General features: G+C 43.8%; 1 protein-coding gene and 1 long non-coding RNA gene across 4 annotated transcripts in view; one reads left to right on the top strand and one right to left on the bottom strand.

Annotated features, from left to right (window-relative positions):
• Positions 1-6,865: 6,865 nt before the first annotated feature.
• LOC113465110 (uncharacterized) lies at positions 6,866-9,951 on the bottom strand. 2 transcript variants are annotated; one of them, XR_003389934.1, is made up of 2 exons: positions 9,864-9,951; positions 6,866-8,181 (listed from the first exon to the last, which is right to left on the bottom strand). It is a non-coding gene; the product is annotated as an uncharacterized LOC113465110 (long non-coding RNA). The 2 variants fall into 2 exon arrangements; XR_003389935.1 differs by having other exon boundaries at positions 6,866-8,169.
• Positions 8,097-21,272, top strand: part of TfAP-2 (transcription factor AP-2) — a 67,375-nt gene continuing 54,199 nt past the window's right edge. For both annotated transcript variants that reach the window (XR_003389926.1, XM_018034486.2), the window contains exon 1: positions 8,097-10,272. Coding sequence is in view for 1 of the 2 variants with exons in the window: in XM_018034486.2 (XP_017889975.1) it covers positions 9,988-10,272 (285 nt within the window). In the remaining variant the exon portion in view is untranslated. The remainder of the gene's footprint in view (positions 10,273-21,272) is intronic.

The raw sequence follows: 21,272 nt of genomic DNA, 5'->3' as shown, positions 1-21,272 counted from the left end.
TTTCGTTGATGCTTCTAATTAGGATTAAAAAGGTCGATGTATTATCACGTTTGTTTAAGAACGAAAGGATTCTTGAACTTTATGCTCTATTATTGCGGTTTGATAGCTTAGGATCGTTTAGCACTTAATTTATTAGGCGATAGAGTTTACTGCTTCAATTATCGAAACGTTAATTTTACTCCTGTCTCTATTAGCGTTCTAAGAACTATTAAAGAAACTCAAAAATAGAAAGTATTAATTTTTAATTTACACTGTATTGGAATTAATAGCTCCTGAGAATTTCTTCAGTACACAATGGCTATTAGCATAATTTATCCTGTGATCATTAAAATATAATTTCGTGGGTGTTTGATAATTTTATTGACTCGGCTGTGTTTCACGGTCGCGAACCCTTCGAGAAATCTCGATTCCTTCGACGGGCAGAGCTGACCCAATTCCGGGACGCGGACAATCACGAGTTGCACAAACGGCTACTTAATGAACATTTAACAGCCGTCTATTACGTTTCACTGTAATCACGCATCGGTTCCGTACGCTTAACGCTTTTTCGATTCGGTCGACGTGGTAATTACGGCATTCGTGGACTGGCCACAATAACGATTATAACGTTTCGGTAACGTTGCGAGACCGTTCGAACGGTGCTCGAAGCGGATCTCTCGAAAGAAAGAAGGAAGGAAGCACGGCATGAAGAAAGATAGAAAAATGAAGTAGATGTGGCAGAAAAAAGCACTTGTTCGATTACCACCCCTCCCACGCTTTTTGTCCGCCGCCGTTTAATTTCGTGCTGCTCGTTCTTCCACTTCCTTTTTTTTTTTTTTTTTGATTAATTAAACGTTTAACGAGTCCAAGCGGTTTTGTTGCAATTCCAGTCTTACTTTTTAACCCGGTGCACCTGCCGTTGACCCTTTGAAAGTTTCTTCTTTTTATCAACATCATTTTACGAGCCATTTCATTGTATTTAATGAATAACGCCACGAGAATAACGTGTCCCGCGGTATTACATTGTTGTACGTTATTGAGAGAGCTCGTTGTTCGATGCACCTTAACAGGCCGCTCGATCCTCCTCCTCCTCCTCCTCCCTTCTATCTCCGTACAGTTATTCACGCGGCATTACGTTATGAAGGATCAATGCGACTCGCGAGTTCTTTGATGCGTCACCGTGCTCGTTTCGATCGGCCAGCCATACAAACGCAGCGATTGTTGAATTTGTCAAGACTTTCTCAATGTACTCTCTCAGCTGGCTCGCTGACTTCCCCATCAGATATGCTAATTCGCTTTCCTACCTCGTTCGTTAATCGTGCAAGACGTCAATCCTCAAATCCTGTGGGTTTCAAATGGAAAAATCACTTTACCACTTTCCAGATCTCTTAGACTTAAGCTTCTTCAATTTCTTGGCGTTAAAGATTTCCGGATTCTGACGAGATTCCCGGGGTGAAAAATAAGGATACCATGTACGACGCGACGATACGCTCCAGTTCTCGCCATCGAAAGTGAGCACGTCGATGCACGTAATCGGACTCACTTATCTCGCGGTCCAGTCAGCTGTTGGCTATTGTCATGACCTCAGTCAAAGAGAACGCGAAGAAAGTAGAAACCCGGCGCGAAAACTTGCGAATACTAATTTACGAAGTCATAAAACAGGACAATGTCTGTAAATCTTTATTCAGGCGACGCTTTTCAGTCGCACTGTCTAATAGTTAACGTGTTGTTAACACGCTGATGACTCAATAGAAATCCAAGTGTATATATTTAAATCTATGAAAATGTGGACGTATCTCAATGAAAAATGACGGAGTCTTATAGAAGTATTGGTCTAAAGTCAAATCAAATCATTTCTCCTTTTATCAAATACATACAGACAACTATCATCAATCATCGTACCGTTTCACTGACGGATTCCCATCGAGCTTTACCTGACTTCAGATATCTATTTCACACAACCCCATAACTCGAGCGCGTAACAAGGCCCGAGTCTATTAAGAACGCATCTTTAAATCTCCCATAAAGGATCGCGCGGCATTTGAGAACTTCCATAACGGCGTCAGAGCTCGTCATCCACGTTCAATGGGATCACGAAGTCGCGATCCGGAGGACTTATCCGCGTGATCTATCGTACCGAATGGCGAACGCAACGGTTCGACCGATCGAGACAGAATCGTTTCGAAGGAGGAAAGAATTGGGGATGAGGCGAATACGAATATCGCGGCAACGAGATTCTGATCGACTCGTTTCTCGATCGCGAAACCGCAAGGAATGGATGCTGTGTGCCCTAATGGCCGAGTAGAATCGAACCGTGTCTCGTTTTGCTCTTTCTATTTCTCGACCAAGCCTTCTTTTCTTCCTGGTACTCGCTTCGAACGAACAAAGCAGGGTGCATACGTATTTATGATTTAAGGCAGTGAAACGAAATGACCAAGTCGTGTCTTGAAGCATCTTTTATTTCTTAATTATTGAGGTACATTCGTTAAATTATCTTGTAGAATCTTGTTCGATCAATTCAAATATAATTTTCTTATTCACAAATTACGTGGGAATTTAATAAGACTGGTTGCACGCATGTCCTGCAATGGAACTGAAGCAAGAACACGTTTATTGAAAAAGGTAGCTAATTCCGTTGGATATGGCGAAAATCGACAAAAAGAAACTCGCCAGCGAGATGAGTTTGAGTAAGGAAATCTGTGGGCTCGATTCCGTAATAATCGTGGCCGCGCTCGAAGACTCGCGCAATTCGAGTCTAATCGCGTGGTCGAAGAGACGTGATTGTAATAACAAATCTCGCAGACCACGCCTATTTACCATTATCATTGGCCGGGATAAGAAGAGATACAGCAATGGTCGGGGGGTCTGGATCGTGATCGCAACGTCCGTTCGATCCAGCGACACGCAATTGGCAACGTGATTTTCTGGTAATCGCTGCCCCGCATTCGTTTCTGCTTTTCTCGTTTAAATTGTTTCCTGATCGATCGACTAGAAGTCGTTTACGAAATTTAATAGGGAAACGCAAAACGTTTAAAGCAATTTGACGTAAAACAAAAAGTTCGTACCGTCCACGTGAATGATTTCGTACAACACAGACGATGGGTATAATTTCGCCTAGATTAATAAAAAGCAAGAGTAGAAGGCAAACGAGGGAAGAACGCATTAAGTAAGATTTAAAGCGGTTTTTAATGCTCCGCAACATGTTTACTCAACTTTCCGGGCTCGCAACGTTAATTACAAATTTTGTTAGAGTTCCGGGAACTATCTTCGAAATTACACGAGCCAGCATACGTGGCGGCTCTCAAACTCTATCATCCTGATCTCATTAACCTTCACACATCCCCCGCAGCTCTCTCACTTATCTCATTAAACTTCACCTACGATCTTCAGCCAAGATATCAGCGCTCGTGCACCGCGTTAACTTGCATCAACCGTTTCTTTCTCTCGTTTGCAGATGTTTTATCCTGCTGAAAACGCGATGTTTGACTCTGTCGTCTTTTGAAAGAAATACGCGTCCAGCCTCGTCTCTCGCAAGCTCGTGGATAAAACGCGAATCGATTCGACGAATTAATTTTTCACGTGTCTCGGGGCATCGGAAAGCCGACGCGACGGGAACAGCTCGCGAGAAAATCGAGCGGAGATAAGCGGATACAGGTAGGTCGGGGCGAGGCGGACGGGGACGTCGTCGTGCCATTTGTACAGCAATATATTATCCGAGCAGAGCCAGTATTACGTCGTATCGTGCAGGTTGGATGGCCTTTACCATCAGGGACATTGTGCGGCTCCCATACGTGGCCACATATTGTGCGACACGGACGTCGCTATCTGCATCCGGCAGAGACACCCTTACAAGAGACGTGAAAATATGCTCAAAGATTTCTCCGGGGAGGGACGTCAATGCGTGTCCCCGTCTCCTACCCGCCGAGAGACGTATTCACCATTATCGAGCAATCCTAATCTGAAAAATGTATCTCACCATTGCCGTTCGACGATCGACACGCGAACGCGCGTGGGGTGAATTCCCGCGTCCATTCTGTTTGCTATTGCCACGGGTTACTCGAGGTTAATGCTGTTTTCCTTCACCCGGGATTTTCCTATGATTCGGAGAACATCTCTTGCATTCGTGTGATCGAACAAACCGTCATCATTTACACTTTCATTTCTCCATTAGTAAATAACAATCTGTATTACACCTACGCAATTACTAAATTGCGACAGTTTTTCGGAGTTCATCGTTTCGTGTTCTTCCAATTTCGAAATTGACAGAGAATTCTATACCGTCTTTTTTTTAACAATTTCCAATAATCTATGGATGTATTAAAATTTTTCAAACTGTATATTGAAAGAGCGTCTGGTCTCACGTAATTGAAAAGATGCTTGCGAAATTGTAATTCATATTTTTGCGAACAACTTCTAAACATTGCGGTTGCAGTCGTTTCTAGAGCACGGCGGATCTATTTTTATTTGAGGTAACACATTGTAAATCACGAGAAACGTGCGGCGTTCCACTTTCATAGAAGCGTACGCGTTCGAAATTCCCCCGCTTACGTCACGATATATCGAGCAGCAGTTCTTGTAACACGGTCGACGTATCTCCCCTTGTATCCTGACACGGGGGAATGCGTCGAACGAGTTCGTTAACCATTCTTTCTTTTTGCTTGTTCCACACCGTGCCTTTGCCCGCCTCTCGTTCCCTCGCGATTCGACACGGATCCACGCTGCTTTCGGCAGTGATCTCATAATTACGCACGTGGGTGACTTTCTCGCGACAATCCTCTCCTTGCTGAAGAAACAGTGTCAAAAAAAAAATGTACAATAGAATAAATAATAANTGGAACGTTAATTTAAATATTTTTAATATCAATTTTGATACGAATTATGACAAATGTTCATAATATATTTTATACTTCACACATTCAAATATTTTATTAATTCACCAAGATTACGAAATTCTGTAGGGGGTAAGTTTGATATGAAAAAAAATGAGACGATTCAATTGGATGAGAGAGTTAGGAGGAGCTCAGAGAAACGAGATCAGAATACCATCCGTCCGAGATGGACAGGTGCGCATAAAGTGGAGGGAGGAAAGAAGGAAAAAAGAGGTGATCTGTCTTGGTATGCCGGACGGACCAGCCTCCTTTGGAAGCTTCGGTTCCAAGGTCCGTTCAGTTCCCAGTCGCTATTCATCTGACCCGAATATTTTCACTCGTTAAAGGCTTGATATCGATCCCTGTGATAACAAAGGGAAACTCGGAAACGGGAATTGTTTCAAGAGATTGCGAAAATTTAAAGGGAACGGATCGAGACATTGTGCTTAATACGAAGAGCGTTAGAAATTCGTAAAACAAGAATTATCAGCTATTCAAGATTTTTAAGGAATCGAATACAATTATAATAAAAATATGCAAATCCAGAATAAATTTCTTAATTTCAAATTCATAATTAAAATTCCATGGAACAGACGAGATATCAAGTATAAAACGTCGTGAACAATCTTCTCTTACAGACAAGAATCTGTCGGAAGAAAAACATGCAAAGCTACAGTGGATTCCCTAATTGCAAGCGTATAATCAGCCATCATCGTAATAGCATTTCTGTAGAACTGGCACTTGTGACGTAATCGTTACCAATTCATCACCGATTACGGTTCAATTATTCCGTCATAAATCGGCCGCGGAATTGGTTCGGTCGTTTCGTTTGTTGGTTTTTTGCAACAATATTAAGTCGCGGTGCGTAACGCACAACGGCGTGTGCTTCTAAGCAAGTTTATTGCAGTTTAAATTATAGTATATACCCGCCACGCTGCTAACCGTTCCGAGTAAAACATTCTTTCTTAATGAGCGTCTTATTTCACGTTCGCCGTTGCTCATATTTGGGTTAACGTATGGAGGAATTTCCCCCTGTCACACGATGCCGACATTTTTTTCTCCCTCGGCTACGCGTTATTCATAAAAATATCAGAGTTAAATAAAAGTCGCGGCTCTAATTGCACACTACGTCTCGTTTCGAATTCTGTCTATTTAATTAACTCATATCGCGTCAAATTAAAGTTCATTAAACGTTTTAAATTATCAGACGATTTGAAGTATTCAGAATTATCATTGTCCTTCGGTTAATAGTGCAACAAGAACTGTGTGTAGCAGAATTTATTAGTGCGCATCCCCGTTCGAAGATTATGCTAATCTCCTTTAACATTTCATTTTCAAACGTGTTCGCTCGTCCAAAGATAAACCGGTCGATCGAGTATCGACGCCATTACGATTACATACGTATACTACGATTCCCGATACTGTGCCTAGAGTCGAACCGAAGAAATGTCGACTCTGCAAGTTCTTCATATATGATTAGGTTACCATCGTCTGTATAAGAATCAATCGCGAACATCCACGTTTACGAGCAATTTTTACTTCAATAAATGTGTTCGCGCATGCTGAATTATTGATTCGCTACATACTAAAAGCAACGAAACCTCTCAGTTCTACTTACCGGATGCTAATTGGAAGAGCAGCCAGTGAACGGAGATAGCGAGAGAAAGAAACGGAAGGGTGGTCGAACGGACCGGTCCTGAAATCGATCGAAAGAATGCATCGATCGCCGTGCAGTTGGTTGCGATTCAAAGTGACGACAAGATCTCGAGGTGGCGAGTTCTACTGTCACGCTTATCTACGAGGAGCGCAAATCGTAAACGTGAGATGGAGAAACGATTCGCGAGGAATACCCTTGATATCGTTTGGAGCGGCATGGTTTGATTGATAGGAACGTAATGGTGCGAAAATTGGCGAATGAGGAGATTGCTACTGCTACTAGACGCGTATCCGATGAAGAGTAATAGGATAGAATATTTGATTTGAAGGTTCGTGTCGGGGGCATTGAACTTGATTCGAGATTGGAGAACACAATTTTATTGTCTCGAACACTGTCGCTACATATTATCAGTACATGAATGGAAATATCTGTTACGAGTAGAGAATCCGTTAGATAGATTGGATGAGATATTGGCAACAAGTGTCTCTGACTTCTGCCAATTTCATGCCTCAATAATTTAAATCAATTCCTATCTCTCGTTCCCTTGCATAACGATAAGTTCTGCAAAGGAGATCGTACCGGTATGCCATACGTATATTATACAATGCGAAGATAAGCGAGACACCGAGAGCATAAAGATAAGAGACTGGCAATGCCCCTCGAGAATCAGGTTGATCGAACGGAATCGTGCAGATGGAAGGATGAAAGGGCGTGTGGACTGGAAAAAAAGGAGGACTGGAAGAAGCAGAAGAAAATGGAATAATGCGCGTGCACGAGGCGAAGTGGTTCTAGTAAATCGTAGTATCGAGCAAGTATCATCGATACGTCTCTCAGGCATGAGACAGCAGCATCGGGACAAAGCGAGGCGGCAAGCGGTCCAGCCTGGTCGAGGAGACAAGTTGCCGGCACGGGAGGGGAGACCGAGTGGACAGTCACGGAGGAAGAGGATCTCGAGGAGGAGAACGGGACGGGCGAACGTGCACGTACGACGTTCTCTCGCGAAGGTGGACGAAGCTGCGGTGATGGTGATACCGATGGTATCGTGGCCGACTGGTGCCCGATGGTGGTGGTGCCCGAGACGATGATGGTGGTGGTCGCCGAGAGGTCCGTCGACGGTGGTGGTGGGCCCGGCAACACTTGCTCTCGGCTCGCAGGAGAGAGATTTGCCCCCTCCTGCCGCGGGCGGCGCCACTCGAGGAGATCCTTTCCTCTTTTCGCCTCTAGGCCATTCTCGAGAGGTGCGCGCGGCTACGTGGTGTCACACGATCGGTCCTCGTCGACCTTCGACCGATACTCGGATTTCTACGTGACTTAACCGAGCTTCGGATTTTTCGAAAAAACAGTTACTCGTGTGAAACTTCGAATCGACCTCTTCCTGCTCGGTCTCGACCCCGCTTCCTCCGGTGGATCTTCTCGCCCCGCATCCTCCGCCCCCACGTGACACCGGCGACCACGTGACCGAGATAGAGACCGTGGATCTTGGAACGTCAACATCCGACATCGCCCGAGGGATCGGCCGTTCGAGGATGATTCGACGTGGACGTTGATCGACCTGTTGCGTAACCGCTGTTTCCGCGCGCGATATCCTCCATATCGGTCAAAGGATCACGGCTGCTGTTCGCTTTTATTGTTGTGTCAAATCCATTTTGACCGGACACTGAGATCCTGAAGAATTGCCTGACCAGTAAATCAGTCGCCGGTATGAATGAACGGTGCAACGCGAGAAGTGAGTAATTGTACGAAACCAGACAAGTGAAAGTTGTAAACTTGATGAATGAATTAAAGAAAGGTTTATGATGGTTTGACTCGTTAAGATCGAAGTTAGAATGGACGAGTGCGGATCGTGGTGCACGAGGTATCGAGCCGAGGGAGTCGTGATGCCGGCAGGAAGTGTTCGCGAATCGATCGGTGCAATCTCATTACCGGTAGCGGACCGCGAGTCGACTCCGCGGTGAAATCGGGCCGAGCTGAATGTGAGAACGGTTTCGCCGGTAAAGAACGTTGCAAGCGAGCTCGCCACGTGACCACGCTCACCGTTTACGTTTTTGCGTCGCGCCAACGCGTCGCTAGCAAAATCACGTTGAATAGTGCCCGTCGTCCAGCGCGCATGGAAATAACCTGATCAATGATGCTTCTGATCGCATCGCAGATATGGATCTATCGATACGACGATGGCCGCATCGTTTAACGCGAGCTGCAGCGATTTCTGTAATTTCTGACGATTTAATTACACGTCGGTCGACGCGTTATTCAGCCGAACGGACCGGGCGAAAGAATTCAGGTTTCCTGCGTCATCGATCAGCAGAACCGGTGGACAGCCGGCGACTTTAATGCCCGCAGAGAGACGCGCGCCGCGGGATCGTTTTACGTCGGGTTTTAAAACCACGTTCCACAGTATCGATCTTTCCCGATCACCTTAATAGTGAATTGAAAATAATTTTAAATTCTTTATATCGTAAAATGAAATGTTCCTCAATCTTTGAGATGATAGAGAAAATGAAACGTCACGATTCTGTAATGTTCATCGTTCATTCTGAGAATCGTTAAACAGAGACGGTGGTGCTGATATCATGACAACTTGAATAACGTCTTTCAATAATGATTGCATAATCAATCTTTGAAACTGATAAATATTCAGTTGAGAAACATCAGTTCGTAGTTCGATAATTTGAATAGCGTGTTTCAAGCGATTTTTAATTGCGAATCGAATCGTCCGCGATCGAGAGCCCCGCGTTTTCAGGTGGCAGGTGTTTCCACCGGTTGGGAGGAAAAAGAGGGTCACGCTCGTTTGGAAAATTGGACGTGCCCCGGCGGGAATCTGTTTAGCGGTGAGCGGCACCGTTATCGAGGACAGGCGATTTATCAGCCCATTGTCTTCTGGGCTGGACGAACGCGAGCTGCTCTTTCCTTTGTGGATCACGAATCTGGTGGCCTTAACGAACGTCAACGGGGCGGCGTACACCGGAGAGACAAGTTCCGTCGAGGAAAGTGATTAATGAAAGCCAGTTTCGTCGGACGAGTATAACTCCGATCGAATGTCAACGGGCCAGGAGTTCGTAGTAGGCGGATTCGAAAGGAGAGTGATTGATAGAGAACCGTGTCGCGAATCGGAACCGTGGGAGAAACATTCCTGATCATCGGATGACAATTCGATATTTTTACCATCTCAACGTTGGCCGTTGATAATTAAACAATTGCAGACGAATGACTGCGCGACTATAATAAAGTAGAAACGTCGTGGGTGAACTTACTGTTTTCACTCTCAGGATTAATTGTGAATAATTAAAAATCGTATGGCGAACGAAGTGAAATAAGGCGCTGGTCGAGATTCGGAAGATTCTATGAACGTCCGTACTCACGAGAGTGGAGGTGCTTGGTTGCCACCTCTGAGCGTAACGTCGAAGACGATAGTCGAGCGTCCGCGAATTCCGGTGATCGTGACCGAGGAGGCATCCGCGTGTGCATCGAGAAAAGTGGCTCAACATGTCCGTGCTGGAAACCGGCGAGGCCGACAGAACGACGATGTCACCGCTGGACGAAGTCGTGTCCCCGACGAGCGTCGAGTCGGAACTGATGGTCACCGACATGTTGGACGAGCACGAGGCCACGCTGAACCACGAGCACAGGGACGGCGGCAAGCGCAAGAGAGACACGGACGGCGAGGAGCTGACACCCAGGAAGTTGCCCTCGCTCACCAGGAACAACAACGACGTGGGCTTTGTCCTCGAGGAGAGCGCCGACGACGATCTCCACGAGGACAGGGATGACGTAAGTCTACAATTTTTACAGCAATTTCGTTCGTACACGATATTTGGATCGTCGATTTTATTTATCGAGAGAAGAATTTTATCAGACGAACGAAATTAATTATTTTTTACAAAAGTGTCAACTGGTCATTCATTTTCATTTACGAATTATAACGATGAATAAAGATATAATGTCTCTACGTCATAAAGTAAACACTTGATTCGAATTAAGTAGAATATTGCAAAACCGTACAAGCGTACGTATACCTAAAACACGGATCGAACACGGATTCGGAGAGAAGGGAATTCGAGTTAACGTCGATAGCACTTAATAACACGATGGCAACATTAATTGCGCGACATTATTTCCTACGATCGGCGAAGACGTTTCGTACGTCTGGCGAAAAACGAACGTGCACGGGGTTTGCCATATCACGAAACTTGAGAATACGGCGCATCACCGGCGTCGCTCGTTTCAGTGACATTTATCCTCTTTTAAAGCGTACTCTATAACCCTGTTCGACGGACGGGTCTCAAACTACATTGCGTAGAAACTAAATTCTCACGTGGCAAGTGAAAGAGCAGCTGTCGGTTCAAGTGTCCGCCTACGCGCGGTTATACCTGTTCCACTGTCGTGAACGTATTCAACTCTGACGTACGGCAACAAATCAGGTGTCCGGGCTCAAGGGACTATAATAAAACGAAGCTATTAGCGCCGTCGTATTTACGGTTCAGGAAGCTCGATCCACGCTCCTTATCTAGTCAAGGCACCCTTTCGTAGATCCGAAAAAAACCCTTCGATCCAAAGCCTCTTTCATTCTGATCTTGCCGATGTTTTACAAAAATAATCATTTTTTTTTTAATGAATTATGAATTAGTGCTGGAAATATGATTACAAGACAACCGACACATAGACGACAACGTCTTTAATTAAAATATTCTTGTCGCAATTTGAACCAAGGTTAAAGATGAAACCTTGTTAGCATAAATTACATGCACTCCATAAAGAGGATAACCATAGAAAGTAAGTCGAAGTCGTTATCAAATTCTTTTTAAATGCATAACGAAGCACGTCATCGTTTATTGCTTCATACTGTAACTGTTATAATTGCTGCCATAAACGTTGCCTGCAAGTGTTCGTTAAGAAGCAGCGATACGTAAAAGTATTCATACGTTCACGAGTCCCCCGCAATTTTTACAGAAATTTTAAGATATCCCCAAATATCGACGTGGTACGAGACCTTGCGGTTTCTCTGAAATTCTTTTATTTTCACACTGCTTTTCGTTACTCGCTAAATTTCACGCTGATCATAAAATCCTCCATCGCCTGGCTTAACGGTCAACGAGTATCATTCACACGTCCTCGATTGGTTCCTCCTTCGTGTTCCCCGACACCTCACAGTCTGGCTCTCTCAGTCGTGAATTGAAATTATACAAAAATGAGACAACAGGTGGATGACGTTTTTTCATCTCTTCTATAATAATCACAATTTACTTTCAATATTTTATCTGAAGGATATTATGACGGACAATCTTGCTAGATTACGATTGGCAGTAAGCAATTTGACTTCCAAAAGTGTGAAGGATGTCGCTAATTTTTGCAACCGATCGAGGAAGCGTTCGGAAACGAGGACAGAGATCGGGGCGCGTAGGCAGGATCGTCGTAGGATTCGAGTGCGGCGTGCGCGAGGTCACGAAACGGGTTTCAGGAAAAATCTACGCGCGATCCTGAGATGCGACCACGCGCTATCCTATATCTGGCCGACCGCCGCCGCTCGGATGCCGATCCCCGTCGAACACCATTACAGATTCCATTAACCGCGTTTCCTGCCGGTGCGTGTCCACATGGGAAAATTTTCTCTCTCGCCGAATGGTTTCTCTCGTGCGGATAAAATGGAATCCGGGATATGATTATGCCGGGTATGTAGGTGTATCGGAGTCAGGTGAAATTGGTTTATCGACGGAACCGAGATTAGAAGATTCTTTGATAATTCAGTGAGATATTGGACAATCAAATTGGCTTTATACCATGTGTGATCAAAGGTCGTAATAAAGCATTTATATTTATACTGTATTTTAACTCGTAATTCACGTTCTCATGGGAGTGGATGTATTTATATAAAAACGTTAAATACCCAATGCATCAAACAACAATTGCTTAGAAAATTTATCTTATTGTCCGCGTAGCCACGTTGATAAGAAAAAAAAATTCAGAATAATAAACGATGCGCATAACGGAGAGTTAATGACTTCGAAAGGCCTATAAAGAATCCGCGTACGCGGTTTCAAAGCGTACAGAGAAGCTCACCGGAAAGGGTAATAGGTGAATATGGTCCGGTGCACCGCCAAGTTGCGGACAATTTATTTACACACGATCCTGAGATGTGTCGATCGTTGCGCGGCGGCACGGCCGAGCGTGTTTACCCCTGATGCCAATTCCAATAGAATAGCGCCGGGGATTCCATCGGCCGTATTTCCAGTGGACGCGACCGTAAAAAATCATCCGCGATCGTTACCGGCTCGAACCTCAGCATCGAATTTACCGTTCGTTGTAGCAACACGCGATTCCTACCGCCTGAACTTTGCGGAACACGCGTGTTCCCTGAAATTTAATATTTCAGAAAGGTAACGCGGTTCTTATATCGCGGAGGATTAGTTCGACCGATTCGTGGAAAGATAACGCTATTGGCATTCGGATTGCAAAATTATCTGCACACGCTGGCTACGTACAATTTACCAAAACGGCTTTCTATTATTATAATATTCGAACCACCATCGTAGAGTATAAATTATTGAAAATCTAATCCTGGTTTATGGTTCTTCTGAAATAAATAAACTCGGTTCGTTATGGAACGGAGAAATGTAAAGAATTTCTTCTGCCCAGAACAATTCCAATAAATTCGGACGAACGGTCGTTTTTTTCATCTCTTCTATAATAATCACAATTTACTTTCAATATTTTATCTGAAGGATATTATGACGGACAATCTTGCTAGATTACGATTGGCAGTAAGCAATTTGACTTCCAAAAGTGTGAAGGATGTCGCTAATTTTTGCAACCGATCGAGGAAGCGTTCGGAAACGAGGACAGAGATCGGGGCGCGTAGGCAGGATCGTCGTAGGATTCGAGTGCGGCGTGCGCGAGGTCACGAAACGGGTTTCAGGAAAAATCTACGCGCGATCCTGAGATGCGACCACGCGCTATCCTATATCTGGCCGACCGCCGCCGCTCGGATGCCGATCCCCGTCGAACACCATTACAGATTCCATTAACCGCGTTTCCTGCCGGTGCGTGTCCACATGGGAAAATTTTCTCTCTCGCCGAATGGTTTCTCTCGTGCGGATAAAATGGAATCCGGGATATGATTATGCCGGGTATGTAGGTGTATCGGAGTCAGGTGAAATTGGTTTATCGACGGAACCGAGATTAGAAGATTCTTTGATAATTCAGTGAGATATTGGACAATCAAATTGGCTTTATACCATGTGTGATCAAAGGTCGTAATAAAGCATTTATATTTATACTGTATTTTAACTCGTAATTCACGTTCTCATGGGAGTGGATGTATTTATATAAAAACGTTAAATACCCAATGCATCAAACAACAATTGCTTAGAAAATTTATCTTATTGTCCGCGTAGCCACGTTGATAAGAAAAAAAAATTCAGAATAATAAACGATGCGCATAACGGAGAGTTAATGACTTCGAAAGGCCTATAAAGAATCCGCGTACGCGGTTTCAAAGCGTACAGAGAAGCTCACCGGAAAGGGTAATAGGTGAATATGGTCCGGTGCACCGCCAAGTTGCGGACAATTTATTTACACACGATCCTGAGATGTGTCGATCGTTGCGCGGCGGCACGGCCGAGCGTGTTTACCCCTGATGCCAATTCCAATAGAATAGCGCCGGGGATTCCATCGGCCGTATTTCCAGTGGACGCGACCGTAAAAAATCATCCGCGATCGTTACCGGCTCGAACCTCAGCATCGAATTTACCGTTCGTTGTAGCAACACGCGATTCCTACCGCCTGAACTTTGCGGAACACGCGTGTTCCCTGAAATTTAATATTTCAGAAAGGTAACGCGGTTCTTATATCGCGGAGGATTAGTTCGACCGATTCGTGGAAAGATAACGCTATTGGCATTCGGATTGCAAAATTATCTGCACACGCTGGCTACGTACAATTTACCAAAACGGCTTTCTATTATTATAATATTCGAACCACCATCGTAGAGTATAAATTATTGAAAATCTAATCCTGGTTTATGGTTCTTCTGAAATAAATAAACTCGGTTCGTTATGGAACGGAGAAATGTAAAGAATTTCTTCTGCCCAGAACAATTCCAATAAATTCGGACGAACGGTCGATGATAAAGAGAACCGAGGTGTCGCGAAAACGCGAGCGTGTCGACGCGGACGATCGGTGCCACTTTACGGGACGTAAAATTCCGGAATGTTCTCAAGCGAACGCGATAAGGGATTCAATCTTCGTAAATTGTATTTACTCGGTACACGGCGCGAAGTCGTAAATTCCTGCGGGATGTTCGCATTTTATATCCGTCAATATGAATACTCTTATGCTCATTAATTTCGGGATACCGACTCGTGTCATTGCCGTGACTGATTCTTAATGAACCCTTTCCGTTTGCGATTTTACCACCTCGATTACAAAGTGCCGATACGTGATAAAACTTTTATGTAGAGAAAATCTCATTACACCGATTTTATTAAGCATTTATAATGCAAATATAAAATCGATGATTAAACGGGGATCGAATCTGTTACTGCGTTACAAAACATTATTTCATTTTTATATTTGCCAACAAGTGAACATATTCAGGCTGCGTGTTCTGACAGTCAGTTTTGTCACCTCCTGTGTTTATCATTGGTATATGCATGTATAATAAAACCGTTCACTTTCGACAGATTGGACGGTGGAAGCGAGAAGGCGGTTACGACACCTGTAATCTTCATAATCGGTCGCAATTTACACGCCGACGAAAACCGATCGTTCAGGATAATTTGCGTACGATTCGTGAGAGAATAGTTTAGCTTTAACGTCGCGTCGTCATTTATCCTCGACTTTATTGTATTCTCTCCTACCGCGAGCGCGTAAACTGCCTCGGCGAGCGGTCCACTAATGACTCAATCTTCTATTCGCGGCACGACACGTTAGCTGCTTCTGATTCATAAAAAAAGAATTGCAGCGCTCGTTTAAAATCGACGAAGTTCGATGCATTCCTGATTTCATTTTAATTGCATCGGTTGCTGTTTTAAATTTAAAACGCTTATCGGCAAAAAGCAGAACAATTTTAATGAGCTCAAATCGATAACATAAGAAGATCGCGTCCTCTCGTTTCAATTAGGTACAACGAAGTAAGAGCGACGAGTATCGGCGCGGGCAGAAGCCAGGCGGAAGCGTATAATTCCTCCGATCAGCGAGTACTTAAGCCCCGCAGCGATCCCGATGGTCCGGAAGTCGTGCACGCACGTTTGATTATCATTTGACAAGAATTTTAACCGCTACCTTCGCCGCTACCAACGAACAATATATCAACCGTCGTTCACCGATGCGGCGAACGCGAGTCGTGCCGTATGACCGTTATTATCTAACATGCCACCGCGAATGATTTATACACAGCCTTTCCACTAAATCGGTTGACTAAATGCCATTCAAGAAATTTTTAGAGGATTTTTAAATTGTTTGGCAAAATGAAAGAATGCTTCGAAGTGCAACTATAATTGAGAACGAACAATAATTAATGGAATCCAGGCGAAACTTAATATCTGAGATAAGCTGCATTGATTTTGTTGTATATCTATGTTATCTATCGTCCCGTTGCGTTTTACCTTGGACGTAATTGGTACGTCGAATAGGAGGAAATATACTGCCGATTGGTATTATTAAACTTCAACAGCCGAGACTTCTTGAGCAATAATATTTATGAAGCACAATTAGCCGTTTGTGTGTTTTATGAAACTCTCGGGTTCCCTCGGTTAAACGAAGATTATCTAAAAGGATAATTTATTTCTAATGGCCAGGCAACCTACAATTCTTTAAACGACGAATTAGCCTTACGAATCGTATTAGTGATTTATCTAGATTCTTCGAAATAATTAGCGTACATTAAAAAAAAAAAAATGCTAAACTTTATGTCTAGCCATGAATACACGTCTGTAGAATTTAAATGTATGTCGAGGCTTGAGCAATACTTTGAATAAATTCCCCGCTCGTACAATCGTCCGGCAGCTGCACGGTGGAAGGAAAAAAGGATTTCCTCGCTAAGAGACCTGCTATAAAGGAGGCACGACGAGCTCTACGTAAACTTTAAATCTAGTTGCGGGATTCTCGTTCTTTAAACTCGCTTTCATTTCATTATCCTTTGAAATGGTAAGCTCGACCAGTTTATTATTGTTCAACAATGAAACTGATTCTTACTCTCATTGTAATAGGATTATTCAACGGATGTCTTACATCAGATTCTTCATTTAAATGTCGATCAAATAGAATAAAAAAAGGTTCAGTTTACAAAAAGTATTTTCAAACGAAGTTTCACAGATTTTCTAACACGAGTCCTGCGGCCGACTCGTAGGCGGTAATAAAGATCTGGATTAAAGCTGGCTGCAGCTAAGCAAGCCTATAAAGATAGACGCGGGTCTGAGGAACTCAATAAACGACACCGTGGCCGGCGAATTTATCCGCGTAACAGCCGTTTTACTCAGCCGCTTGTATATTATTATTACGACTGTGCACAGCGTCGCTGCCCGGTTCGAATCCTCCGCTGGCTTATCCCATAGCGCAGAAGCTGACAACGACAGATAAGGGAGAGCAGACCCAGGTTTCTCCGTTTGGATTAGAAACAGGTTCGCTGCCTCGTATTTTGCCGGTTCGACGCGTGACTTTTTAATTCGCGTGACTATGAATGGCGTCACTCTGGCCATTGAACGTGGCACCGCTGCTCCGAGTCAGATTGTATGCAGTAGTCGAACCCGGCTGTGAGGCAACGATCGTTCCACTGCGAGTCATCTCTCAGGATTTACTATTTTCACAATGTAAATCATATTTCGTATTTAAAGTTTCGAGTTCCGAGGAACGGTTGGACGTCGAACGCGTTTCCCATAAGGGAAAGAACACAGGCAGGAAACGGGTAACCTGTTACTCGCGCCTAGGAGTCAAAGAACGTGAAAACTCGAGCGATTCGCGTCTCAAAGGTGATTAAGTGTTAACCGTGCAAAGCGGATACGGCGAGCGTATAAAACAGTGTTCCCGGATAGCAAAGAAATCGCGCGGGTAAAAAAAGTTTTACAGCACTGTTAGCCGCGTTTATTATCCTCGGTGAATACCCGGCAGAGATTGAAGTTACATTCAAGTTTGATATTCACGACTCCGCGGATGAACGCGATTGTTGGAGAAAGGAACGTATCGTATTTCCCGCGGGATAATTATCGCATAACGGTTGATTAACGGTCATCGTTAAACCCTTATGGTTGATAAGAATCGACCGGCCATTTTTACCCCTCCGTCCGATTTTGTTGTAGAATGGAAAGGGCAGTCTTATAGAAATGCGAATCACGTAGTTAGTTTTTGCGCCGCAATGTTTATGGCGAGAAGATATAGTATTTCAGGATTAGAAATCGCGTTTGGAATTTTCTAGTTTCTTTATAGACTATAAGAAAGTATACTTTATACATTCATCGCGACTTATTGAATTTTCATACCAATGAACAAGAAACATTTTTTTTGTTGAATACGTTCGCCGCACCGAAACGTACGAAAAACGCGGCTCGTGTTAATGCCGGACGAAATTTGCACCTCTCAAAAAATTTGCATATTGTGTCACACTGAAACGTCTTGGAATGAGCCAAGGTAACAGGCATCCAAGCTAGCGACGCGTTTAATCGAACCGGACTGTTATCTGGCATCTGTGCATTATCATACTTTTTTTTAAAAAAAAAAAAGAATCTCGAGTTACAAGATGAAAATTGCGTGGAGTACGTTGAAAACAATTTCGGTGGACAACGTCGCGTCGGCTTCTTAGCCACCGATGGTAGTCCGGTAACGAGCACGAAATAAGACGCATACATTACCCGAGGTTTAATAATCCCGGGCCCGATTTACATAGTAATTACTAAGCATTCTGGCCCCAAATTACCTCTCAGCCGAGCCGTCAAAGAGTCACCCAACGCGTACGAATAATAAATATGCAAACGGTACGAAAGAAACGGGCAAAGAGAATTTACCGGAATGCGTCGCTCGAACCCTGACAACTGCGAGGGTAACGACTCGCCTGGTGGCGTGCCTTTTCTAATTTCGCGTTCAACGTGTTCAAACGATGCATCTTAACAAGTCTTAAAAACCGCATTAGCATAACGCAAAAACTAGAGAACATAATTACGTAAAGGAGCAAACTTGTGACTATTAAAAAACGCTATGTTAATGAGAATTAGTTGCGCGACTTAGACTCCCACGACGAATGAAGTTAAATATACGTATGCGACATTTGCATAAGGAAACAGCGAGTCCTATGTAACAATAAAAAGAAAAAAGCGCTAAGGCCACCCGTTTCGAACGTTTGACTCCCACGACAAATGAAGCTGACCAAGCAGTAAACACTTGCCACGAGGGTGCTGGCCGCTCGTAAACCGCGTTTAACGGACGATCAAAAATGCGATCACCGCAACCGGAATGCAAGCTATTCGGCGCCGCTTCCGTTCCGCGCAGACGCCTCTCCGGCAAAAGTCGCGATCGGCATTATCGCCGGGATTCCAGGCGTCGTTTCCAGCTTGTTATCAGCACGATCGGCGATCGCTACGCGGCTCGCACGCCGGGTCCATCTTAACGATCCCGCGATGCAGTTGCGAGAGTCACGCTTGCGTTCCTCCCGAGGCGCGACGCGACGCGATTTCACCTTTCTTATATTATTAGCCATTGTGCTTCTCTCGTCTCGCGGGCCAACGATTATTTCGATTAGCCCTTGAATGTCGGCCATTGTTTCAACGAAACGCGAATATATTCGTCGGGTATTGATGCCGGGGTACCCCTCTTCCACATGCGGATACAACCGTTAACCTTTTCGCGTCCTACTTCGACGGCCGGCCGACTCTACGCGCTTGGGTATGACTCATTCGCGCGAGAAATATGAAATATGAATCGTACGGATCGGGTCTTGAAGAAATGTAAAAGGCGAGGGGATTAGCTATAGCTCGCTGTCGCACCGCAAAAGTTTCTGCGGATTTTTGATGCACATTCCTATCCAAAGGTTGAATATTCTGTAATTTGCAGAAGTAGTAAAGCATATGTAAACGCGTTATGAGTAACAGTTTATCTAGTCTCGTTGGCACGGTGATAAAACGCGGTTAACGTGTTAAAAATGTTTATAGAAATGACAGGACGTGCGTACGCGGTATTCCTACGTACTTGATTTTTGATCAGGACTCATTCTCACATGAATAGTAAACTGCTTAGCGTATCGAACGGTCACAGATCCGTGAAACGATGACAGAATCGAATAATTATGAAGCCGGTGAAAATAATAGTGTCAAAATCGCGTTATCCTATTTAACGTCGACAGTGTTACGGCCCGTGTGCCGTGCTTATTAACGCATTTTATCTTGGTAATAACGCGTTTTTACGAGCAACAGTTGACGTAATGTAGAGCCATATCGGATCTTGAACGCACGCACTCAGGCGAGGCCCTTCCGTTGACGTAAGACATTATCGTCTCTTAGATATTTGTAGATGTTATTAATTATTGTTAGAAATAGGTTATTACGTTGACAGCGATGAGACGGCGTATGCGTGTCTGCGTCGTGACACACCGTCTAGTAAATCGACGTTTCTGACAGCGCGATAGCCGAACAGAAAAAGCAAAACAACATACTACTTGTAACGAGAGCTTAAATATACCTTTATATGTATAAATGGCAGACATTTAAAGACCTCTCTTCATAAAAATTCTTTCTTTTATGTTTCACGAATATGACATACGTTGGACGATAAGAATGCTCATCATAAATGGAATTGATTACGAAATTTATTATTTGTGTATGTTAATCGTGCCGTCAGTTATCTGTAGATACTAGTTAAAGTGACATTAGAAGCAATTAAAGTACTGATATTGTTTTCTTATCAGTGCGACCGATAACATTTGTCATAGTCATTAGGGTTGAGTATTCGTATAACAGGATAAGGCATCAATCCCCTCGTTAGAATAAATCGCTTGCTTGGCTATCATAGATACTCGAAGCGTACAAGTAATGTAGCCAATAAATGTCAAGTCGCGACTCCAAAGTTTAACTCGGGGATCATTAAACCCCATAAAGTTATGTCGGAAAAAAGAAATGACAAGAATTTAGGGAGATTAGCTTCTCTATCACTTCTTAACGGTACTACATAGGCGAATCCGCTTCATTGAAACGCATATATCATTTGTTGTGAAGCAACGACTAATCACTGTCATCTGCGAATGCCAGATTTCAAGATATATTGTCATAAAAATTTTTAATTCCAGTTCGCAAACTAAATTTTATTGAGATAAGCTGGTTATTAATTTACCAATAGCTACGGAAGCTCCGGTAGTTCCGGAAAGCTTCCTCATCTCCTATTTATCTAGCAACTTGTTAATTTAGGCTCGAGGGCACCTGCACGGCCTACACCCGACGGCACACGTTTCACAGTGTCTATTTAAACACGTCGATTCCGACCACGTGTGCACGAGAATACACGCTCGTGGCTATCTATGTATATGCATGGCCGTAGGATTGTGACTGGTTTAAATATCGCTGCCACAGGGTGTGGAAGTGGAATCTGTTACCAGTTTGGGTAGGCGGATTCGGATCGATCTGGACCTTTCCTAAAGAAACGATTTCGTGTGGGTGAACATTCAGTGTTGTCGCGAAGTAAAGAAGAGATAAAATACAAACAGAAAACATGGCTGGGTGAAAGTGCATTGAATTGATTTTTGGAGAAATATTTATAATGATAAATATACCTCGATTTGCTGATACAGGATACTAAAG

This window comes from Ceratina calcarata, unplaced genomic scaffold (assembly GCF_001652005.2).
Source record: "Ceratina calcarata isolate Rehan_Ccalc_2016 unplaced genomic scaffold, ASM165200v1 scaffold144, whole genome shotgun sequence".
NCBI classification, from domain to species: Eukaryota; Metazoa; Arthropoda; class Insecta; order Hymenoptera; family Apidae; genus Ceratina; species Ceratina calcarata.
The sequence above is the reverse complement of the archived record's forward strand: the minus strand, read 5'-3'. Positions and strand labels throughout refer to the sequence as shown.